Genomic DNA, 22,951 nt, shown 5'->3' on the forward strand with positions numbered 1-22,951 from the left:
CTCAGCAAACCCACTGACCTTTGACCCAGGTTCAGAAAGGGGGGGGTGGGGATAACCAAGGGAAACCACCCACCGCTGACTTCACCACCTCTGGACAGAACTTAGGACTGCTTGCTGCTGCCCTCTGGGGCCCATGGCTGGAGCACTCACCACCCTACCTGCCCTCATGCCCACCACGGGTCCCCGGCACCTACTCACAGTTCAAGGATGAGCACCACATCGGTGCGGTTCTCGAAGACATCGTGCAGTGTGATGACGTTCGGGTGAAGCACCTGCCGCAGGATGCTCACCTCCCGCTCGATCTCCTCCCGGCACACGCCCCGCCGGCTGGCCCGACTCTGACGCTTTTTGATGAACTTGGCCGCGTACTCTAGCCCCGTGCTCTTCTCTCGGCACTTCTTCACAATGGCAAACTGGCCGCTGTGGGGACACAGAACGGCACAGTCGGGGTGTTACTGTGTCCATGGAGGAAGTGACCCAGTTATCAGCCCCCAGGCCACACTAATTTAGAGTCATTCTGCGGGTAGGACAAGTCATGCCACCAGCCAGCATCCTCACCTGCCCATTAACCAGTGGCTGAGATGGGGCAGGTACTGAGCTTCCCTTTTGTTCATATGAACCCTTTCCTTTACTAGGAACGAATGTTAGTATTGTCATTCCCAGTGTACAGATGTGACCACTGAGGCTCTGAAAGGTTATTGATTTGATCAGGATAATACAGCCTCATCATTCCTAAATCTGTTAGAATAGAACCCAAGTTCAGTATCCACTAGATAAAATCACAATGTCCAAAGGCTTATACTATATAATGTAAAGACTAAAAAGGAAAAACAGGGATCCCTGGGTGGCGCAGCGGTTTAGCGCCTGCCTTTGGCCCAGGGCGCGATCCTGGAGACCCGGGATCGAATCCCACGTCGGGCTCCCGGTGCATGGAGCCTGCTTCTCCCTCTGCCTTTGTCTCTGCCTCTCTCTCTCTCTCTCTCTCTCTCTCTCTGTGTGTGTGTGTGTGTGTGTGTGACTACCATAAATAAAAATAAAAAGGAAAAACACAAAGATCAGATTGGCATGGTCAAAATACTAACAGTTACTTGTTTGGGTGTGCCTTATCTGGATACAAGTATGAATTCATCCATTTATAATTATAATATCTCTATATTCTTATGTTGGTACCTTTGCTCCTAACCTCCTCCCAACAAATAAAAGCTTAATGACCTGAGCAAAGCAGGTCCTCAGTTTGGTAACAGAGCCAACATGAGGGTGATGCACCTAATGTAAAGACAAGGCCAGAGGATATGCTTGCTGGGTTGGTGGGATACTGGCAGAGGCAGGGTGGGTAGAGGTAGCCTAACACTGTTAATAACCCTAAGTGGGAGTTTGTCACGGTGAGAGGGCTGATGGGACCACAGAGTTGTAAAGTGTTAGAAAACTGAGGCATAGAGGAGGTCAAGTGACAAGTGTGAAGTCATCACAGAGTTAATGGCCAAGCCAGGTGCCCAGCCCACTGTCCACAAAGCCACTAAGTAGTTATAGAAATCAAGACTATGCTTAGTGCCCTTCAGGTTTGGGTCTGGAAATGGGGACCAATACAACCACCACGAAATGGCGTCCATGCCAGTGACAGGTGTCCCTGAGCCAGCTGCTCTGAGTGCTCCAAGGACAGCCCAATTTACAGGGAAGGGCAGTAGTCTTCTGTTCACGATCTCAGTTTAGGTGGGCAGGTTGGGTGAGCAGCTCTAGGTCTCTGGAGACTGCCCAGCAGCCCCCCTCTCTGGGGTCCTCCCACTCTTCTTCCATCATTTTCCACAACTGCCCCATGTTTTCTCACCCACAATACCCACTGCTTAAGACAAATCACCGAAAATTTTCAGGTCCAGCTTAATAAGGGAGAAGCATACTCCACACACAGGATGTACTCTCTTAGTGGCTCTGGGGTAAGAGTTACACACAATGAAATTCTCCAGATATTTGCCTCAACCTCAGAAAATAGCATCACATCTGAACCACTCCATTCTTAGAATAATCCTCAGTGAGACAGCCTTCAAAATAACCTAAGTGGGAAAAAAAAAGTCAAGTAGAGGAAGCAATGGATAGATATGCCAATACTTAAATAGCATTCTATGGCAACCACCTTAGAGATGTCACCCAACACATATTTCTGTATCTCTCCATGCTCTCATCCTCCATTCACTCAGTGCTGCCAACAGGTACAGAGGGAGCTCTGGGAAATGATAAGGTCCTGGGGGCTGGGTTAGGATGGACAGAGATGGTTTTGTGGAACCAAACTTATACTACATTGCCTACCTACTCTAAAGTTTCAGCTATTTATGTCCTGAATATAGGCTCCTGGCTGTCTACACACCAGGGGCTGACACAGGTGGAGTGAAGCCAGGCCTCCCAAAGCCAGAGTGAATACATTCAGTGAGATCTCTAACATAGCTGGTCCCTTGGAACTACTTTGGGCCTCAGAGACATTGGGTCCCTTAGTGTGTGTCAGCAAACACCTGACATAGCTTCCAGTCCCAAGCAATTGTGAGTCTTAATGTCAGGACGGCCAGTTTTTTCTTTTCTCTGACATCTCAGGGGCCTGGCATCAGGAGGCCTAGGGGCACACAGGGCTCATACTCTTTCCAGCTGACTGATAGGGAAACCAAAGCTTAAGGATTTTAAGCTTTTTGTTTAAGCTTACAGAACACAGATGTGAAGGTGCAGGGTTTTTATAAAGCAGAGAGAAATATTTTAAGTCACCTTGAGATACACTACCCCTCTCCCCACCTTGTCTTATGAGGGAAACGGAGACATTTTTTTATCACATGACTTAAAAATTCCTCAAAGTCTCAAAAAATAAATGAGTGTTTGCTTTTTCCTGGTTGAGTTTTCTCCTGTGAGAGCACCTTTAGCAATGCAAAGTCACTAAGAGTCAGTCCTAATATGCAGGTGACTTCCTCCTACCAAAAAGAGGTTTTTTTGAGAGTGGATAAATAATGGAGCCAAATACCAAGCCACACCACTCCTCTCCCCTCTCTTCCTAGAGGAAGGATCCCTGCCCAACCTGCCCCAAGGAGCCTAAAGGGAGCCCAAGGAGAGTGTAAGCCACTTATGGGTTTGCCCCTCTTGTTGGGCCATTACTGAGAAGAGGGGAGAAGATGTTCCACGAGGGCCGGGCCCAGGCCATGAGACTTTAGGAGCAAAAGCAGCCTTCCAGGGCAGGCAGGCCAGGACTCAGGGAACTCATACTGTCACCTGGGGCAAGTGGCTGCCTAATCTGAGCATCAGTTTTCTCATCCATAGAATGGGAATCATGACTCCCTACTAGGGAATCGTGATGACTGGAATATCTATAGTGCTGGGCCATGGTCAGCTCTAATGAATGATAGCTATTCTGTTACTAGTTTATTGCTCATATGAAGGCCAAGCAAGAGGCACCACAGAAGTCACTGATTTAAATGGTGTACAATATATGGCCGGGGAATCAGTGTCATTTTAAAAGTCCTCCTGATGATTCTAGTGCTCAGCCAGATATAGGAATAACACTGTTGTAAGCACTTATCCAACTTAGCCCTTGGAGCAGTGGTTCTCAACTGGCTGTGCATCATGATCACCCAGGCAATTTAAAACCTGGCTGCCTGGGTCTCATCCCCAGAGATTCCAACCCCCTGAGTCTGGGTGGGCTGCAGTCTGGGAACTGAAATATTCAAAAACTTCCCAGGTGACTGATGTACAGCCAAGGCTGAGAAATACCAACTTACAACTGTCCTCTGATTCTCTCCATTTTACAGATGAATAAACTATACTGCTGTTACTCACTTTATTCCTTGTCCTTTTCAGCATTCATATACTGAACTGCCATTGAAGTGTGTCAAATCAAGACTGAAGATTACCCTAGGCTTTGGGGGTAACAAGAGGGGAAGTTTACATTCAGGCATGCTCTGGTCACTGTGCCCAGAGTGAATGCAAAAATCAGAGCTGAAGTAGAAAAAAAAATCAGAGCTGAAATGACTCTCTATTATGCACTGTTGATCCATAGATGGGCAGGTAAAAGCAGTGATGGTGATGTGCTTTCATCTGCCCATTAGGATGCTCCAAAGCCAGGGGTTCAGGTCGCACAGTGCAGAAGCTGCCCAGCTAGGCTGTGGGGACAAAGGGTAGGCAGTGAGGGCCTCTCTAGGTTAGGACAGAACCACCCAGAGTGCCATCCAGAGAGGGAACAGAGAGGACCCACCCAATCTCTAATGAAAGTCATTGCCAATACTAAATCGAAATTATGGGAATGCTGAAACACTGACGCACATGTGCAAAGCATGCATATTCCAATCCTCCCTTCCCACCTTCCCACATTGCAAACAGTCAATACCCAACCCATGGTCTACTACAAAGGACTGGCTGGCAGTCAGGAGGCTCAATTCTTGGTCCTGCCATCAGAGCCTCACGGGCTAGGGCAAGGCCCTACCTTCCTGGTTTGTGTTTCTCCACCTGCCACCTGAGGTCTCACCTCAGAAAGCTTCTGTCAGAAAGCTCCAAAAAGCTGGTGACAAACTGAACAGACATAAGGGCTTTCCCTTCATTCTCCATGTGGGTTCCAGGCAGAGCCCCACCTTGACCTGGAGCAGCCTGTTCAAATCCTTGGGCTTCAATCTCCTTCCCTGTCAAACAGGGGTGAGAACACCTGGCCTGGCCACATGACAGGGGATATCATAAATGATGCCTGAGAAAGGATTTTCCCATCTAGCGCTATAAAAGGGCAGGAGGCATGGAGGGGCGGGGTGGAACTCTGCTCCTGAGGGTTTCTTGCAAAAGTCACGTAGCATGGTTTAGTGACAGATGGGCAATCCCTAGACACAAGTAAGCCTCCCTACTTCCACCAGCACACTCTCCTGAGATGAAGTCAAGAGCACACCCCTCTTCTCAGGCACAAGGCTCAGCTCCTCACTCACTCCGAACCCCAGGAAGATGGAGCAGCCTGCACAGAGTGAGGCAGATGGGCCTCATTCAGAAACTCAGCAGTGCCCAAGGTGGCACCCCATGAGGGTGTCCTATTGTCTGCCCAGGAATCAAATAAAAAGGTGTAAACCTAGAAAGGTTTCTTGGTGCCAAAAACGGTATTATGTCTCCAACACCAGCTCCTCAACTCTGTGGAAGAGCCTGGCTCAGTCACCTCCAAAAAAGGAGGTGGTTTTTCACTGCCAAAAAAGAATAACCCGAACATAACCCAGATCTCACACCATTTAGATTTTGTATAGCACTGGGATACTACAACACTGATATCCAGCTTCTCTCTTTATAAGCTAATTGTCTATTTATTCTCTTTTTTAATATTTGCAGGTATCCTTCATAGTTCCATTTCACAGAAAAGAAAACAGAGGCCTAAGGAGGTGACTTGGTAGTTGGGCCACCTAGCTGGCCCTGAGGTCAGGGCTATGACACAAACCCACATCTACTGATTCTAGATTCAGTAGTGTACCAAACAGTGGGGAGAGGAGCCCACCCTAGAAGAGAGGAGTATTTTATCATTGATATTATTTAGAATTGCATATGGACAGTGAAAATAAAAAGCAGACTTATTTTTACTTGATTTTGTTGCTGGTGTTAATTGTCAAAAGAAAATGCACCCATCATGGCCTGCATGGAGGCGACCAAATCCTATCCTCCATGGTAAGCAGCAGCCAACCAGACTTGCTCTGACAACCACCAGGGGTGGGCTGCTAAAGGTGTTCTGTAAGGTTTAGGAATAGAGCAGACCTAACTCATTTCCTTTCTCAATCAACTTTAAAGTGTCCGTGACTTTAGTAACCCAACCCAAAGCCACCCGTTAATAAAGATAAAGATCAAGCAAACCCAGGGATGAGATGCCATGTGAACCAAGTGATAGCAAATGGGAAGTGTTCCAAGGCACAGGGATGTGGAGACCAGGTTCCTCCTCCTGTTTGCACCACACGGTCACTGTAGTTCCTCTTTCTACACTGCAGAACAATGAGCCACAGTCCTCTGGAATTACCCTGCAAGTTTTCATGGCCACAGGGCAGGGAAAATACTTAGATGCTTCCAGTCAAGGCCATCCCAAATGCAGCCCACCAGGTCGAGGAATGGGCCCTTCATCTAACATGTCTCAAAGGCATGGGCCATGGGGACTTTGGGTGGCTCATTTGGTTAAGCGCCCAACTCTTGAGTTTGGCTCAGGTTATGATCTCAGGGTCGTGAGACTGAGCCCTGAGTCAGGCACTGTGCTCAGCATACAGTCTGCTTGCAAAATCTGCTTGAGATTCTCTCTCTCCCACTGCCCTTCCCAGTGCACACACTCTCTCTCTTTCTCCTTCTCTCAAAATAAAGAAATAAAATCTTAAAAAAATAAAAATTAAAAGACATGGGCCAGGAACATTTCAAATCTATAGTCTGTAGGAACCAGACCAGCCTGATCCCACAGGACTCACTCCTGATTCCATGGCAACAGCCTATCTGGGGATGGTGCCATGGAGCCCCCTCCTCACCCCTCTGCCAGCCCACCTTTGACTATGGAGCCTCTGTGGCTGACCCTGCCTCTTATCTCCCTCCCATGACCAATACATCCAAGCCCTAGTCAGGCCATTCCTAATTCCCATGAACAAGATCCTTCTCTTCATTGCCTTAGCACTGAGCCTGTTCTTATCTCCTACACCCCAGTCCAGGACTTAGAATCAAAAGACCCAGGTTCTACTTCCAGTTCTACCTTCAGTAAATCATATCCCTTGTGTGTAACAGAGACATAAGAACGTCGCAATCTCACCAGATTGTAATGAGAATGAAATGAGACACGTGTATGAAAGTACTACGTGAAGTATAACTTCACCGTGGATGTAAATTATTTTTTCTTTCCATCTAGTAGGTCACCACATCCGGATCCTGGTCCCCATTTTCCAGTCCCAGCATATTATTGAACTCCATTCAGCTGCCAATGAACCGTATCCCCAGAGCTCAGCTTAAAACCAGATAGTGCTGGGGAGGACCACGGTAGATGACAAGCAGGTCCTCGTTTGATGCCAGGATCCAGGAAGGCAGAGGACGCTTAGGACACAGTTTCTCAAGGACAAGGCAAGAAATCAGATAGCCAGGAAGTCAAAATAGGGTGAAGAAATAGAAAGTTACCAGAAGTCAGAGCAGAAAGCAGGTCAGAATTCCAGGCCACAGAGATAAGGGTAAGGAGCAAGAATTTACCAAAAGCCAGGCAGGCAGCACATCAGGAGCTAGGTGGGTAAGCAAGGAGTGCGAGGCACACAGGAGCAGCATCCACGCCAGCCTGAGGTGAGTAGAGACTCAGAAGCAGACAGAAACATCAGCACCAGACCTGTAACACAAGAGTGCCCACAGCCGTTCATATGGCTTTTTCTCCCAGCTACTGAGCCAAACCTGCTGTCCAATGAACCCATTTCTCCTCCCTGACCATGTTGCCAATGACTTCATAGTCTTCTGATGTCGGTTTTTAAATTTGAGGTGTGGAACCCTCTCTCCCATAAATCTTGCAAGGAAGCCCAATATTGACAAAAGATAAAAAGCAGTGCTTCTTTTAGGGGAGGGGCCCTGGGAACCCACCCACTCAGAGCCCACCCCCTGATGGCTAATAGGCTTCATGGTACTCCAAGAGCTCCAGGAAAGACAATTTGAGAAGTACATTGTACAACATGGCAACAGGCTCTTTGCTGATCCCCAAAATAGTTTCAAACTGTAAATGGAAAGAGAAAGAGAGAGAGAGAGAGAGAGAGAGAGAACACCGATGCTTCTCCAAATTAATGGGGCGCCTGGGTGGTTGAGTCGGCTAAGCATCTGCCTTTGACTCAGGTCATGATCTCCAGGTCCTGGGATTGAGCCCCATATTGGGCTCCCTGCTCAGTGGGTGAGTCTGCTTCTCCTCCTCAATCTACTGTTCCCCTAGCTTGTGCTTGTGCTCTCCCTCTCCCTCTCAAATAAAATCTTAAAAAAAATTATTATCTAGCCTTTTAAGAAGTCACCCCCAGAAAGCCAAGCTCAGAGTCAACAGTAAGGAATACACGGAGGACAAGAATCAGGGACTACTAGTCTCCAGGGAGCTGAACCCTGACCTATGAATGGCCCCATCCACAGAGTCACAGGTGTCTGCTCCTGCTGGCCTATGGCAGCTGCACTCACAGGTTAGCTCACTTGATTCTCTTCCCCTGCAAACTAACTTCCTTCCTCTGACCTTTTTTTCTTCTTTCATCAGAAAAAACTCCTAAAGCATAGAAAGGAAGGAATTGTTGAGCATAGCTAAGTTGGGCTGAGGTATGATTACTTTGGATTCTATTTTTAAGCATAAGCACATTTTGATGCTGCTGTCAAGTGAACATGAGCCCACAAGTAAGACCTGAATAAGTTAGGCCTGATTTAAGCTGGACTTGGCTCTATAGAGAATGGTTTTTGCTGAAAATACAGCTCAGTGTCCTCTGGTGTATCCTTTAGTCTAGAGTCTGGATCCTAGACATTGACACGATACAGGTTACATAATATAGTGTTGGGCATAGCGCCTTCCACCCACTCAACCTGCCTCTCTCCCCACCCACCCACTCCCTCCACCATCCACCTACGTGCCTGTTCACCAATCCATCCATTCACTAATTCATTCCTCCATTCCTCGTTTATTGATCTGTGTCCTAAGTGCTGTGAGCATGACACACCCCACAACTTGAAGGGCTCACCATCAAATGGGGAGAGGAGACACACACTAATGGGAAAAGAAAGAGTACATGGGCATGTAAGAGATATTTGGCTCAGGGTCAGGTGAATGGGCAAACAGACAATGCTGCAGCAAGTTAGCAGAGAAAGACAAGTACAAGCTGACGGGGGCAAGGGGGGAGGTCAGTGGAAGCCTCATGGAGCTGGTGGGATTTGAGCCAGGCCTGGGAGAAAAAGCTGGATTCAGACAGGCAAAAGGGAAACAGCTCAATAAAAAGAAGCAGAGAGTTATATACGAATACTTTATTCTGCAGAGGCCCCCGTTACCACCTCTCTACCTCACTTCCTTGCTGACAAGTGGCCACTTTCTCAAGAAAATACATCAGAAAGCTACACTTGCCCCTTCCTCTCCTTTTTGTGGGGGCAGTGGGATGGGGGGAGCAAGTGGTTAGCCCACAGTAATGTTCTGTTGGGGTGGGCCCCTCTTCTCACTATCTAGTTCCTGGCAATCAGATGTATGTTTGATCAGTGGAAGAACTTCAACAGAACTAGCTAGCTCGAGCCTAGAAACCTCAGCCTGGGTGGCTCAGTTTGGAATCCTTTCCTGCCTTCAGCTCAGGGCGTGATCCCAGAGTCCCGGAATCAAGTCCCGCATCAGGCTCCCTGCATGGAGCCTGCTTTTTCCCTCTGCCTATGTCTCTGCCTCTCTCTCTCCCTCTCTCTCTCTCTGTGTGTGTGTGTGTGTGTGTGTCTCATGAGTAAATAAAAATATTAAAAAAAAAAACAGATGAGATCTTAAACATGAGCTCATGGTGCAGAGCAAGACAGAACTGCAAAGGAAAACAGAACAGTCCATGACGGTTGAGGTTCTGCTATTCCTCTGGAGGTACAGGGCCATCCTCAGGAAATGGTGAGATGAGCAGTTTATCTTCTATAACCCCTCCCTCCCAATTTGCCCGACCCCCTCCCCTCCAGCACAGCCTATTTCCTGTCAACTTTTAACTCCTTGTGGCCCCCATTGCTCTGGGATCCTTTCCAGAACTCACGTAAAGTGACAAAGGATTCCAAAGGATTCACCTGACCTCATGCCAAAGCAACATATTCACATTTTAATAGCATCCTTGGCCAAGAGGGGCTTCAAGGTGGCAAATTCAGGCCCATACAGGGCAAGATGGGAAATTCTTTGGAGATAAAATGGTATCTCCACTTTCCTAAAATTCACATCAAATAGGTGGCTCTGCAGAGAACAGACTATGTATGTCTGTGTATGTGAATGTGAGTATAAGAACAAGTCATGACCAATTATTTCTTCTTGATTTTCTTCTGTATCCCTAGATCTTAATATCCTAGGAATTCTTGTTGCAACTTCTTCATTGATACACTAAGTTGCTTGCCATCCTCTGTTTCTCAGAATTTCTGTGAATTTTTCATCTCAAAGTTTGCTTCCTTGCCATTACTTGACGGTGTCCCAGATGACATCTCTCAAACACTCAGCTGTGAATGTGGGGAGATCACAAGGTTAGGAGTCCTGGCTCTGTCACCAAGGAGTCCTGGCTCTGTCACCAACTACCAACTTCTCTTCTCTCTTGGGGCCTCAGTTTCTTCATCTGAAAAATTAAGGGTTGGACCAGATGTCTCGTTCATATCCCAGCTCAACCCCTTAGGATTGTCTGATGCAGGCCAGTATGTCACTATCTATCAGTTTGAGATACAGAGGGTGACTTCTGGGTTTTCCACTGCACAAGGCCCAGCTATAGGGTGAGGCTACTGAGACTTATCAGTCACATGTTAACTAACTAAATTTCCAAACAAGGAGGGGGATTAGGGACTTCTGGCAAGGAAAGCAGATCTCAGGCACTCTCAGCAAGATACCCGTAGACCATCTTTATATCCAGCAAAATGCTGAACACACCAAAGGCCAAAGGTTATTTCTATAACAAATGACCTGGGCATTTACCTTAGCCCTTTACCACTAACCAGCCCCGAAGAGCCTGGAGAGTAAGAACTCTCACTCAGCACTGAGCACACAGCAGGGAGGCAGCCAGTGCTTGCAGACAGCAAAATTTCTTCTCTTTTAAAAAATTTGTTTACTTAAATTCTATTTAGTTAATATAAACGGTGTTATTAGCTTTTGGGGTAGAATTTGGTGATTTATCAGTTGCATATAACACCCAGTGCTAATAACATCAAATGCCCTCTTTAATGCCCATCACTCATTTAGCCCATCTTCCATCCACCTCCCCTCTAGCAACCAGGTTTGTTCCTATAGTTAAGATTCTTAGATTTGCCTCTCCTCTGTTTTTATCTGATTTTATTTTTCCTTCCCTTCCCCTTTGCTCATCTGTTTTGTTTCTTAAATTCCACAAAGGAGTAAAATCATATGGTATTTGTCTTTCTCTGATTGACTCATTTCACTTAGTATAATACCCTTTAGTTCCATCCACATCATTGCAAATCAATATTTTTGATGGCTGAGTAATATTCTGTGGTGGAAATATACCCCATCTTCTTCTTCCGTTCATCTGTCAACAGACATCTAGGCTCTTTCCTTATTTTGGCTATTGTGGACATTGCTGCTATAAACATTGGGGTGCATATGCCCCTTCAAATCACTGTGTTTGTATCCTTTGGATAAATACCTAGTAATGCAATTACTGGGTCATAGGGTAGTTCTATCTTTAACTTTTTGAGGAAGCTCCATACTGTTTTCCAGAGTGGCTGCACCAGCTTGCATTCCCACCAACAGTGGAATTTTCTCCGCATCCACATGGCTAACAGACACATGAAAAAAAAGTTCAACATCACTTGGCATCAGGGAAATATATACCAAAACCGCAATGATATGCCACCTCACACAGGTCAGAATGGCTAAAATTAACCACTCAGGAAACAACAGATCTGGCAAGGATGCAGAGATTGGAGAAAAGAAGATTTAAACTGAGGCAGCAGAAAGAATGGTGAAAAGTATCACCCACAGCCAGCCTCAATGCAGCAGGAGCTCCTACTGGCAGATTCACTTAAAGAGGAATAGGTTCCTCGTAGTTTTTTTAATTACAAAAGCAGCATGTTCATTATCTAAGAGAAAAAGGAAACACAGAAAAGCACAAGGAGGAGGCTAAAAATTGTCCTTAATCACACTTTCTGAGATAAGCATTGTTATCATTTGGTCTGCTCTCTTGGATTTTTTTCAGCGCATAATATAGTCTTTTCTATTTGTTTCTTAATTTTTTTTAAATGTAACTACCCAATAAAAAAATAATACAAAATAAATGTAACTGGAATGACACCATAAGTACTGTTTTGGAAATTGTTTTTTTTGCTCCACTTAACAATATATCCACTTCACATTTTCCTAAATAATTAGACATTCTTTTACTGCCTGATTTTAAATGGCTACATAAAATCCCATCGTACAAATAAACCATGGTTTTATTTTCTTTTATTTTATTTTTAAAGATTTTATTTATTTATTCACAACAGACACAGAGAGAGAGAGGCAGAGACACAGGCAGAGGGAGAAGCAGGCTCCATGCAGGGAGCCCAATGTGGGACTCCATCCCGGGTCTTCAGGATCAGGCCCTGGGCCGAAGGCAGCGCCAAACCCCTGGGCCACCAGGGCTGCCCTAAACCATGGTTTTAAAAGAAAATTCTTAATTTTGACATTTTACTTTGACATCACCTCCAATTTTTTTTTAAAGATTTTATTTATTTATTCATGAGAGACACAGAGAGAGAGAGAGAGGCAAAGACACAGGCAGAGGGAGAAGCAGGCTCCATGCAGGGAGCCTGATATGGGACTCGATCCTGGGTCTCCAGGATCATGCCCTGGCCCAAAGGCGGCGCTAAACCGCTAAGCCACTGGGGCTGCCCCACCCCCAATTTTTAATATAATTAATAACACTGTTAGAAATAACTATATATATACATTTATATATCTTTGTATACATGCCTTATGATTCTCTTTCCTTTTATTTTATTTATTTGTTTATTTATTTATTTATTTTTTATTCTCTTTCCTTAAGATAAAGTCCAGAAAATGGAATCCTTAGCCAAAGGGTATATACATTTCTTAAGGTTTTTTATGCTGACAAATTATCCTCCAGAGAGACTGTCCTACTAATACTCCTAACTGCCATAAATATTGTCAGCCCCTACATTCCCTACTCTATATGCATCTTGCCAAATACTGGCTCATTACTTTTTTCAACTTTACTATTTTGATATTCAAAAGATGATATCTCATTATTGTTTTAACTTGAATTAAATTAATTAACTTGTAAAAAAAAGAGGTAATTGACTTGTCATTGATTATTAGTGAGAATGAACAACTTTTCCTATGTTTATGGGTGATTTTAACTGCATACTCATATCTGCTTTGCTAATTTTTCTATCGGGGTGTTTGCCTTTTTGTTAGTATTTATGACAGCTCTTTATATATTTGTAATATTATCTATTTGTCACATATGTGCAAATATTTTACCCAACTGATTGTGTTGTCTACAAAGGAGCTTCGGGTCCTCTTAGTAGCAGATGGTGTTAACCAGTTTTTCCCCTTTATCTCTCTCTACTCCTTCCTGTCGCTTCAATCACCCAGATGCTGTGCTTGAAGCACAGTGAGGGAGGTAACTTGTGGCTTGGGGTGAAACTCTTGACTTGGTTGGTCACCTAGGCACTCAAATCAGGTTATACCTTCAAACTTACTGCATAGGCCCAGGAGAACCACTGCCATTTCTCATCCTCCACACCTGCTCCCTTCCTCAAAGTCACCTCACTTTTCCTCCTGGTTGATAGCAGGAAGGGATGGCATCTGAGGGTGCGCAAGTCCTGCTGCAGAGGGGGCCTGGTGACCCCTGAAGGGGCTGCAGCTGCATGGGGTGATCAGTGCAACAGACCCTTGAGGGATGAAAAACATCTCTCTTGCCCCTGGATTATCCATTATATTGTTTAGTGTCCTTTGTAACAGGATACACATGATGGTTTTCTTTCAGAAATCAGCACCACGAAGAAGTCTGTCTACCCTGAAAAACTGATACTCTTCCTCATTTCAGAAAATGAAAATGACATAATCTATCTTAATTCTTTTTTGTTATCTTGGTGGTCAGTAGCAACTATGATGGCCTAGATCCTGGGTATATTTTCTTCCTCCTTCCTTCATGCCAGTGGTTCTCAAACTTTGGGGTATTTTGGAATCATCTGGGGGAACTTCATTAAAATAGATGCCCACTCATGTTCTCTCTGTCTCAGAATAAGTTAACAATATCTTTTTAAAAATGGAGTGCCTGGATGGCATAGTCAGTTGAGTGCCCAACTCTTGGTTCTGGCTCAGGTCATGATCTCCTAGGTTATGAGAATTGAGCCCCATGTGGGTCTCTGTGCTCAACATGGAGCCTACCTGGGATTCTCTCTCTCGCCTTCTGTCTCTGCTCTTCCCCCTGCTCGCTCTCTCTCTCTCTAAAAATACATACATAAGATCTTTAAAATGCAGATTCCAGGCTTGCCACCTATTTGATAAATCATACTCTTTGGAGGGCATGTGGCTTTTGATCTTCTACTTTTATTTTCCAATTCTGTCTATGTGCTTCTTATTCTATGTTGTCTCAATCCTTAACACACATAAATAGGAAGAACTAACTATAAGTGGTTCTGTGTTGCCATCACCGTAGCACAGAGAAAGACAGTGAGCTGCGGAGCATACCTGCAAAGACAGAACTCGGCCTATTTCACAGACGGCTGAAGAAGCCCCCAAACCGTAAAAGGTCCAAGACAGAACCACCCAAATACTCACTTGATTCCAAAAGGTGACTGATCTCAGAGCAGAAGGCATTTCCCATAGAATTAAAATGATGACACCCCATCCCCCTCCCCAGCTCACAGGTGGCCCATCCCTTCATCCCCACCCTCAGAGGGATTTGACTTCAGATCCACACCCAATCTCCTACAAGCCTGGAGGTGGGGTGGGTGGGAGGGAACAGGTCCAAGTCTTCTTGGAATCAGATTCCTGTCCAAAGCCTCCTCCCATCCCTCCCCTGCTCCCAGAAGCCAGAAACTCCGTTGGGCAAGTGGCTCAGAGTTGCGGCTTTGCCACCTCCTCTGTCATCACCACCCCCAATTAGAAGCTACCAGGCACTCTTGGGGCTGCCACTCCCCAATTCCTCTAACTCTGCTGCTCTAAGTCATTACAGGATTTGCCACTGCCTGGCATGTTGCCTTTGGGCCTAATTGTCAGAATGCAGGAAGGGTATGTGTCACATCCAATGTGATTTATTTTTTCCTCTGTCTACCCAAACTGCAATCTAGAATAGACCCAGCCCATGGCCTCTTTGCTCTAGAAACCCACTCACAGGGCCTTCCTCACTAGCTGCCTCAGTGTGCCCCTGTCCTTGCACACATGACCCATGTAAGAGTCACAGAAGGGTAGAAATTAACCAGCAGCACTCTGAGGGCATAGGGAGCTCTGATCTGGGAAGGACCCTAGGATAACCCAGTCCAGTTCCATTACTAGCTGGCTCTGGTAACTTGGGTGAGCTTCTTAACTTTTCTGTGCCTCTGTTTCTTCATCAGTAAGATAAGGATGACAACCACCTCATAGGCTGTGATGGGATTTAAATGTATTGATAGATCTAAGGGCTCAGAACAGAATGTGCCATATGATAAACACTTGTAAGTATGATCTTAGTTCTAGCTCTCTGGGCTTCAGTTTCCATGCCTATAAAATGGAAATAATACACTTAAACTCACAGGAATGTTAGGGAATTTTAATTAGAGAAATACAAGGACACTTAGCACACAGCCTGGCATATCCTCCCTGCTCAGTGAATGGTTTCTAAATGTGAAAGATAAATAAATGAGACAATGAATATCCTGATTCAGAGGAGATGTTTTCACCCAAGGTTTCAGGCTGCTCTTTCCTTCTCCTCAATATCTCAGAAAATCACTTCTACCCTTAGACAAACAGGCCAAGAGAGCAGTCACCGGCCCCCACATGGGCCCCACATGGGCCCCAGACTGGCCGGACAGGCACATTCTTGCCTTATCTTGAAAGCTGGCAGGTTCCAGCTTTCCCTTCAGAGCTGAATGAGAAGCTGAGCCACATCTCGACAGATCAAGGCTCAGGACAGCCAGGGGACAGACTATCTCCCTTGGATCTCCTGCCACTATACCATTTCCTGCAGGTCAAGGACTCTGCAGGATCCCCTGCCAGACACTGGGTCTGGCTGGTGAGCTTCATTTACACACAGAGAAGGGTCCCCAGATAATCAGAGCTCTTTACCTGGGTCCCTGGGTCTCTTTTGGGTGGGCCCACTCCCAGAGCCAGACCCTGGGAAATTGCCAGGAATCATAGGTAGGAGGGCTGAGATTGTCAGGACCAGGGCAACAGATGCCCTCTGTGTATACAACTCAGCATTCATCACAATTCTTACTGCCCTGAGCTATTCTGATTGTCTACTTGCCTGAATCCCACAGCCATGCCTTCCTCCCATCCTTCAGAGCTAAAAACTCCCATAAGGCGGGGACAGTGCTGTCTTGTTCACTATTGTGCTTTTGGCATTTATCAGGGCTCAGGGCCTGTGAGTTGTATAAATGAGTCTTGAGTGCAGCCACTGGAGACACAGAGATGAACAAATGAAGTTCCTCATTCATATATGAATCACCAAGGATTTGAAGAAGGTACGTTTGCCAATGTCTTCTCTGAACTAAACATTCTGTGTGTTTTCTCTCTCACGCTCTCTGAAGGCAGCACTGTTCTGTGAACTTCACTTTACCTCTAGGACACCTAAGCTCACACAGGGTACACAGTAGGTGCCTCTTTGACACAGACTAAACTCAGCTCAGAAGCACCACATGTATACTCCGCTGGCCACCCGCCCAGTCCCTCTCTGTTTTGAGAAAGGAACTTTCTCATGATCCCAGTGGCGAGTAAGATGCAAAGTTATTTGGTCAAAGTTCCCCTTCCTTTCCAGCTGAGGAATTATCTGACCAGGCTGGGATTGGGAGTGAGAATGGTCCACAGGCCAGGTGTGAGAGCCAAGTCTGTCCAGGGAACAGCCAGGGGAGTGGGAGGGACAGTCCTGCTCCCACAGCTGCCAACAGCTGCTTGTCACGGAACTGTAGGGTAAAACCACAGGGGAGAGGAAGGACCCCTTTGACAGTTGAGGAAACACTCAGGGCTTGCCCAAGGTCACAGAGCAATTCACAGCTGGGCAGCCTGAGATCCCAGGTCTCTCAGCACCTGTTCTGTGTCTTTCTTTCTCTTTCTTTCTTTCTTTCTTTCTTTCTTTCTTTCTTTCTTTCTTCCTTCCTTCCTTCCTTCCTTCCTTCCTTTCTTTCTCTTTCTTTTCTTTCTCTTAAGATTTTATTTATTCATGAGAGACACGGAGAAAAAGGCATAGACACAGGCAGAGGGAGAAGCAGGCTCCCTATCCCAGGACCCCGGGATCACAACCTGAGCCAATGGCAAATGCTCAACCACTGAGGCACCCAGGCGCCCCTATTCCATGTCTTTCTAGGATGGCTCTTTTCACTTTTTCTTTCTTAAATTTTTAGCAAAGTAATGCCCATGACCGTGGCTAAATAAAAATGAAATTGCACAGAAGGCGGTAGAGTGGAATCACACACAGAGGAAAGCCCCTAAGTCTGCACCAGAAGACTCAGTGTGAAACCACTATAGCAAATGTCCCCTTACATCACAGCCTCCTGCTTTTACTTGGTGCCTGCTATGGAGGCAGAGGAAACCTTGCTCCCTGCACAGACACCCCCGCAACCAGGTCTACCTGCATTTTATCCCCACAGCTCCTGCCATACCCAGACTCCTGAGGTATCACCATCTGTAGCAAAAGAGAACTCTACAAAGCACCAGGCTTTCCTGTGGCTCGGGCTCTGATGAGACAGCAGTAGGGAGGAACCCACCTGTGTCACAGCTCGTAACAACATAAATAACTAACAGCTACTTAGATTAGCAGTCATGCAGGCCTAAATTAGTTGAATCCGATTACTTTCCTACCAACTGGCATAATTCAGCTATGCTGCAGAAGAAAAAGGAAATTTTGATGCAAAAGGAGAAGAAGGGATAAGTTGGAAGTGGGGAGCACTGAGGCACTTAGGAGAAAGCAGAGAAAGATGGGCCCTGCAGCAGAGGTCTTTGGGGGTGCTAGAGGTCAGCATGAGGGCACCCAGAGTTGGCAAGCTGGGACGAGAAGGTGACAAAATGTGTCAGAGGGATGCAAAAAGAAAGGGTGGGAGCACCTCAATTACTTATTCCTCAGCCGTTCCCTTTTGCAAAACACTTGAAGTCAACATTCTTCAGCCACCTCCAGTACTGACAAAGAAAAGAGTTCTGGTCTGCACCGGATTCAGCTGTGCTGCCCACTGGATGCTGAAGGCAGGAACTGGCTCATTCTGCTCTCTCTAGATCACTGTCCAACCATGAGGAAATGCAGCTTGTCACCTAGATAGGACGGTTACCATACATGATGGTGCAATCTCCTTCCTTCCTCCTCCTTCCCCTAAGCTCTCACAATGCGCTTTTCTTCCTCCAAAATGCAGAGCAAAGGGGTGCCTGGGTGGTTCTGTCTTTTAAGCATCTGCCTTCGGCTCCAGTCATGATCCCCAGCATCCTGGGAACAAGTTCCACATCAGGCTCCTGGCTCAGCAGGGACTCTGCTTCTCCCAATTCCCTCTGCCTGCTGCTCTCCCTGCTTGTGCTCGCTGTCTGTCTGTCTGTCTGTCTGTCTCTCTCTGTCAAATAAATAAATAAATATAAAAAAAAACTAAAATGCAGAGCAAAGACACAGTCCAGGAAGATAACAGCCTCTTTCAGATGAGGATGGGAAGGAAGTAGGGGCAAAGAATTCCAATCACAGCTCCCACCACGACCTTCCTGGAAATCTCCCTCCCAAGGCCCTGGGCTGCACTTCCTCTCCTTTCCTCACCACTGAACATTGCACCCCCAAGAAGATCATTCCTCAAAGTGATATCTTTGCACCAGCGGCATTGACTTCACCTGGGGAGTGGTTAGTAAAGCAGAATTTCAGACCCCATGCTAGCACTACTGAATCAGAATCTGCATGTTACCATGGCCCCCATGTGAGTCACGTACATATTAAAGTTTGAGAAGCACTACGTTAAAAAAACTTATATCAAGTCCCCAATCTACTACTTAATGGAACTCTGAGTATCCAAAAATTCACTCCACATTCTCTTTGGTTCTGGCACTTCTTGCTGAAAATCTGGACCTATGAGACTGTTTACATACTTTGGTAAAGGACAGAATAATGAGCAAACACAAATTAATAAATATCTGTTGAACAATTCCTCTCTTGAAGAATAATAATAATAATAATAATAATTGACTCTTACAAGGTAGCATTATGATTTACAAAGTGGTTTTATAAAAAAACAAAACAAACAAAAAACAAAGTGGTTTTATGTGAGCTCTCTTATTTCATATTTACCAAATCCCTAGGAAGCCCTTGGGGACAGGTATTTTTACCAATTCCCACTACAGAGGCAGAGCCAAGCATGGGGGTCTTGAAGAGAATGGCATAAACAGCCTTAAAGGTAGCACCTAGGAGCCACAGCTGGTGGAAATGTCGCAGCTCAACACGGATTAACCATTCATAGTGTTTGGAGGAAAGGGTGACCTGATTCTAAAAAATGTTTTAGTAACAAAGTTCATCAGAAATTCCTTCCTTATTTGGGTGTTCTTGTTGGGAACATGAATCAGCTTTACCTGCCCTAGTAATGAATAAGATTCTATATATGTGCTTTGATCAAATATGGCTTTGAAGATTAACAGATCTTAAAAGGTCTTCAAGTGCTCCTCTTATCAAGTCTTCCATAGCATCTATTATGGTAATTTGCATGTAACTGTCAATAAATACTTTTGAATGAATGAATGAACTGATAGATGGATGTGGCAAATTTGTCAGAACATATCTTTTCATCTGTCGTTGGAGAGGGCTGTAAACTGAGCTATGGGTGTGAGAAACTGGGGCCTTACCCCTAAAATATAAACTAGATTCCTGATACCATCTTGTTTTCTTTTGATCTGCCTATTTAAAGGGTCACACATATACACATGCACACAATTCCATTTGGCAGAGGATTATAGTTAACTGAAGTTTCATAGAATGAGACCATAATGTGTCTGATTGTCTCATATGGTTTGCAATCTGGCACAGAAGGCAATACCCAGGAAAGAATTTCAGGACTATTTTCAGAATTGACAGCATCCTTGGAAGGTTCTCCAGTTTATTTAAAAACAACAATAACTGATCACTCATTATTTTGTAGTTATATCTTGCTCTATTTTACAAAGACTTTTTACTCGTTTTTAAAAATGAGAGCTACCATTTATTTCATGTTATATTCTAGGCACCATTTTAGAATGTATTAACTCACTTGGTCCTCTTAGTGATCCGATAAGGGAGGTATCCTGATTGCCCCATTTACAAATGAGGTTCCTGGAGCTCAGAGAGGGGGAGTAATTTTCCCCAATCACACAGCTAGGAAGGGGCAAAGCTGGAATCTAAATCCAAAAGAACTGGCTCCAGAGCCTTACTCCTGACCTTGCTTGGCTCATCTAGAGTTGATAGGAAATTGGTAAAGAACAGACTCAGCAGCCTGGGGAGAGACAATGAGAAAGGAGGTCAGGATTCAGATCACTTTGACAGCCAAGCAGGACTGAGTTTGATCCATCCTTGAACATCACCAGAATGTGTTGGGAACTTGGCCATGAGAGAGCAATCAATTCAAGTTTCGTGTTATCCTTGCGCAGGGGCCATGCTAATCTTCTCTGTATCGTTCCAATTTTAGTATATGTGCTGCCGAAGCAAGCACTCAATTCAAGTTTCTACAACCAATCCAAGTTTCTACAATCAAGTTCTTTTTTTAAAAAATTATTTATTTATTCATGAGAGACACAGGCAGAGACATTGGCAGAGGGAGAAGCAGGCTCCCTGTGAGGAGCCTGATATGGGACCCAATCCCAGGACCCCAGGATCATGACCTGAGCCCAAGGCAGACACTCAACCACTAAGCCACCTAGGCATATCACCAATCAAGTTCTGACTGAAACAAAAATGACCAACTGACCCCTGAACCCGAATGTTCCTCTCTACCTCAGTCACAAGTAATTGTAGACTTTTAGGATAGGCCTGCAGAGGCAGAGCACCCATCCTCAGAACCTACAGCCACTTGTCTACAGATGCGATAGGTAATCCCAGGACTCAGGTGGCTGGGACCAGCTTCCTCAAGAGAGTTGTCATACTTGGGTAAGTCATAAAGTCTCTCAGCCTCTTCCTACTCTTCTATAAAATGAGGGTATTCCCTGCCTATGGAAGGCTGCTGTGAGGCCCACCCATGACAATGGAAGTGAGCACACTTTGTAAACTGCAGAAGGTCACACAAACACATGGACAAGCTTCATGGGTCTCATGCACAGACACAGTGGGCAGCTACTGGTAAGATCTGGGGGGCCTCTGACCCCATACCACGTTTCTTTAAAGTCGTATTCCTTATAGTTCTGGAGCTTTTTAACAGAGAATCATCAAGCTAACGAAACTGGCAGCAGAGAGAGAGAGAGTATGAGTATGTGTGTGTGTGTGTGTGTGTGTGTGTGTGTGTGTATGTGTTGCTGGAGGTGGGGGGGTAGGGTTGTGGGCAAATCCTTTATCAACTCATTCAAAGCAGGAATGAGTAGGAATGGGCCCTAGGCTGGGAGGCTGAAGAGGGCAGGGGGGGGATGCAGGGAGGTGGGGAGGGGAGGAACTGACCTTGGGAGCAAGGACAGGGACTGCCTGCTTTGGCTCTTCTCTGCTCCCTGCAGGCCACATATCCAGATCCCATCCCTCTTCAGTGACTGAAAAAGTCAGAACCAGAAGGCCAATACTGCCTAGGATGTGAAACTGACCTGTATTCATGGGAAGATTTAGTGACCGTGCTTCATCATAGCCAGTCCCATTGCTGGCAGAGACCTAGACACATGCTGTAGACTGCAAGATAAGGTCCTTACGGGGTATCTAATGCTTCCAGCATCACCAGGATTCTTGTTTCTTTACTTATCCCTAATAGAATTCAACAACCCAGGTTTAATCTGCCACGTGATGGAGAGTAAATCAGTCACCCTATCTGGACCTTAGTTGCCTCATTTTGGGGGAAATATTTTTATTTATTTATTTATTCATGAGAGACAGAGAGAGAGAGAGAGAGAGAGGCAGAGACATAGGCAGAGGGAGAGGCAGGCTCTCTGCAGGGAGCCCGATATGGGACTCGATCCTGGGGCCCCAAGATCACACCCTGAGCCAAAGGGAGATGCTCAACCACTGAGCCACTCAGGCATCCCTTAGTTGCCTCATTTTTTAAAAAAAAGATTTACTTGTTGGGGTGCCTGAGTGGCTCAGTCAGTTAAGGATCTGCTTTCATCTCAGGGTCCTAGGCTCAGCCTTGAGTCAGACTCCCCTGCTCATGCTCTCTCTCTTGCTCTACTCACTCTCTCTCTCAAATAAATAAACAAAATCATTTTTAAAAAATATTGATTGATTGATTGATTTGAGAGGGAGAGTAAGAAAGAATAAGCACAGGTGGGAGGGGCAGAGGGAGAGGGAGACTATCTTGAACAGACTCTCTGCTGAGCACAGAGCCGGAGGTGGGGCTTGATCCCATGACCCTGAGATCATGACCTAAGCCAAAACTAAGAGTCAGATGATTAACTGACTGAACCATCCAGATGTCCCTAGTTGCCTCATTTTAAATGAGATGACTGATGTAATCCATAGTCTTCAAACTTCTTAACTAGAAAAGCCCAACATGTAAAACAAATGAAAAGAGAAATGCAGGGATGGAGAAGCCACATGCTCAATCCCCCTTCCCCTTTCTCCTGTGTTGGCCCCCAGAGCGGGGGCTGTGGCTCCAAGGAACACAGCTTGAATATCACTAGGTCAGATGGACTCTATGTTCCCATCTATCTCTAGCTGATGGGACTCCATGGTTCATTCTGGGAGCTGGCAATGAATGTCAGGGTGAACTGGGAGCCAAAGTGATTCTTACGGCCAAGTCCAGCAACCATGGAAATTGGCCAAGCTTGGAGTTGGGGGGATTCACAAAGTTAAGCAGACACAGTTTGCAGCTGCCCATGGAGAATTCATCCCTTGACTGAATTAGTTTTCCATATTTAAGATGAGGTTATTAAATCTTCCTTACAGAAGAACTCCAAATATATATATATAAAATTATACTCCCCTCTCCATGAGGCAGAGCTGGGTTCCTCTCCCCTTGAGTGTGGGCCAGACTCAGTGAC

The 22,951-nt window shown here is 45.6% G+C and overlaps 1 protein-coding gene and 1 non-coding gene across 8 annotated transcripts in view; both read right to left on the reverse strand.

The window, feature by feature from the left end:
• The window catches only part of DAPK2 (death associated protein kinase 2), a 126,281-nt gene that overhangs the window by 54,254 nt on the left and 49,076 nt on the right, over positions 1-22,951 (reverse strand). For 4 of the 7 annotated variants that reach the window (XM_026004375.2, XM_072738767.1, XM_072738766.1 and 1 more), the window contains exon 3: positions 199-420. In XM_026004375.2, coding sequence (XP_025860160.1) covers positions 199-420 — 222 coding nt within the window. Of the gene's footprint in view, positions 1-198; positions 421-1,975; positions 2,049-7,185; positions 7,316-22,951 lie in introns of all 7 variants that reach the window. The other 3 variants (XM_072738771.1, XM_072738769.1, XM_072738768.1) reach the window with 2 other exon arrangements.
• On the reverse strand, positions 20,389-20,493 carry LOC112918358 (U6 spliceosomal RNA). Its single transcript, XR_003234671.1, has one exon. It is a non-coding gene; the product is annotated as a U6 spliceosomal RNA (small nuclear RNA).

This window comes from Vulpes vulpes, chromosome 15 (assembly GCF_048418805.1).
Source record: "Vulpes vulpes isolate BD-2025 chromosome 15, VulVul3, whole genome shotgun sequence".
NCBI lineage: Eukaryota > Metazoa > Chordata > Mammalia > Carnivora > Canidae > Vulpes > Vulpes vulpes.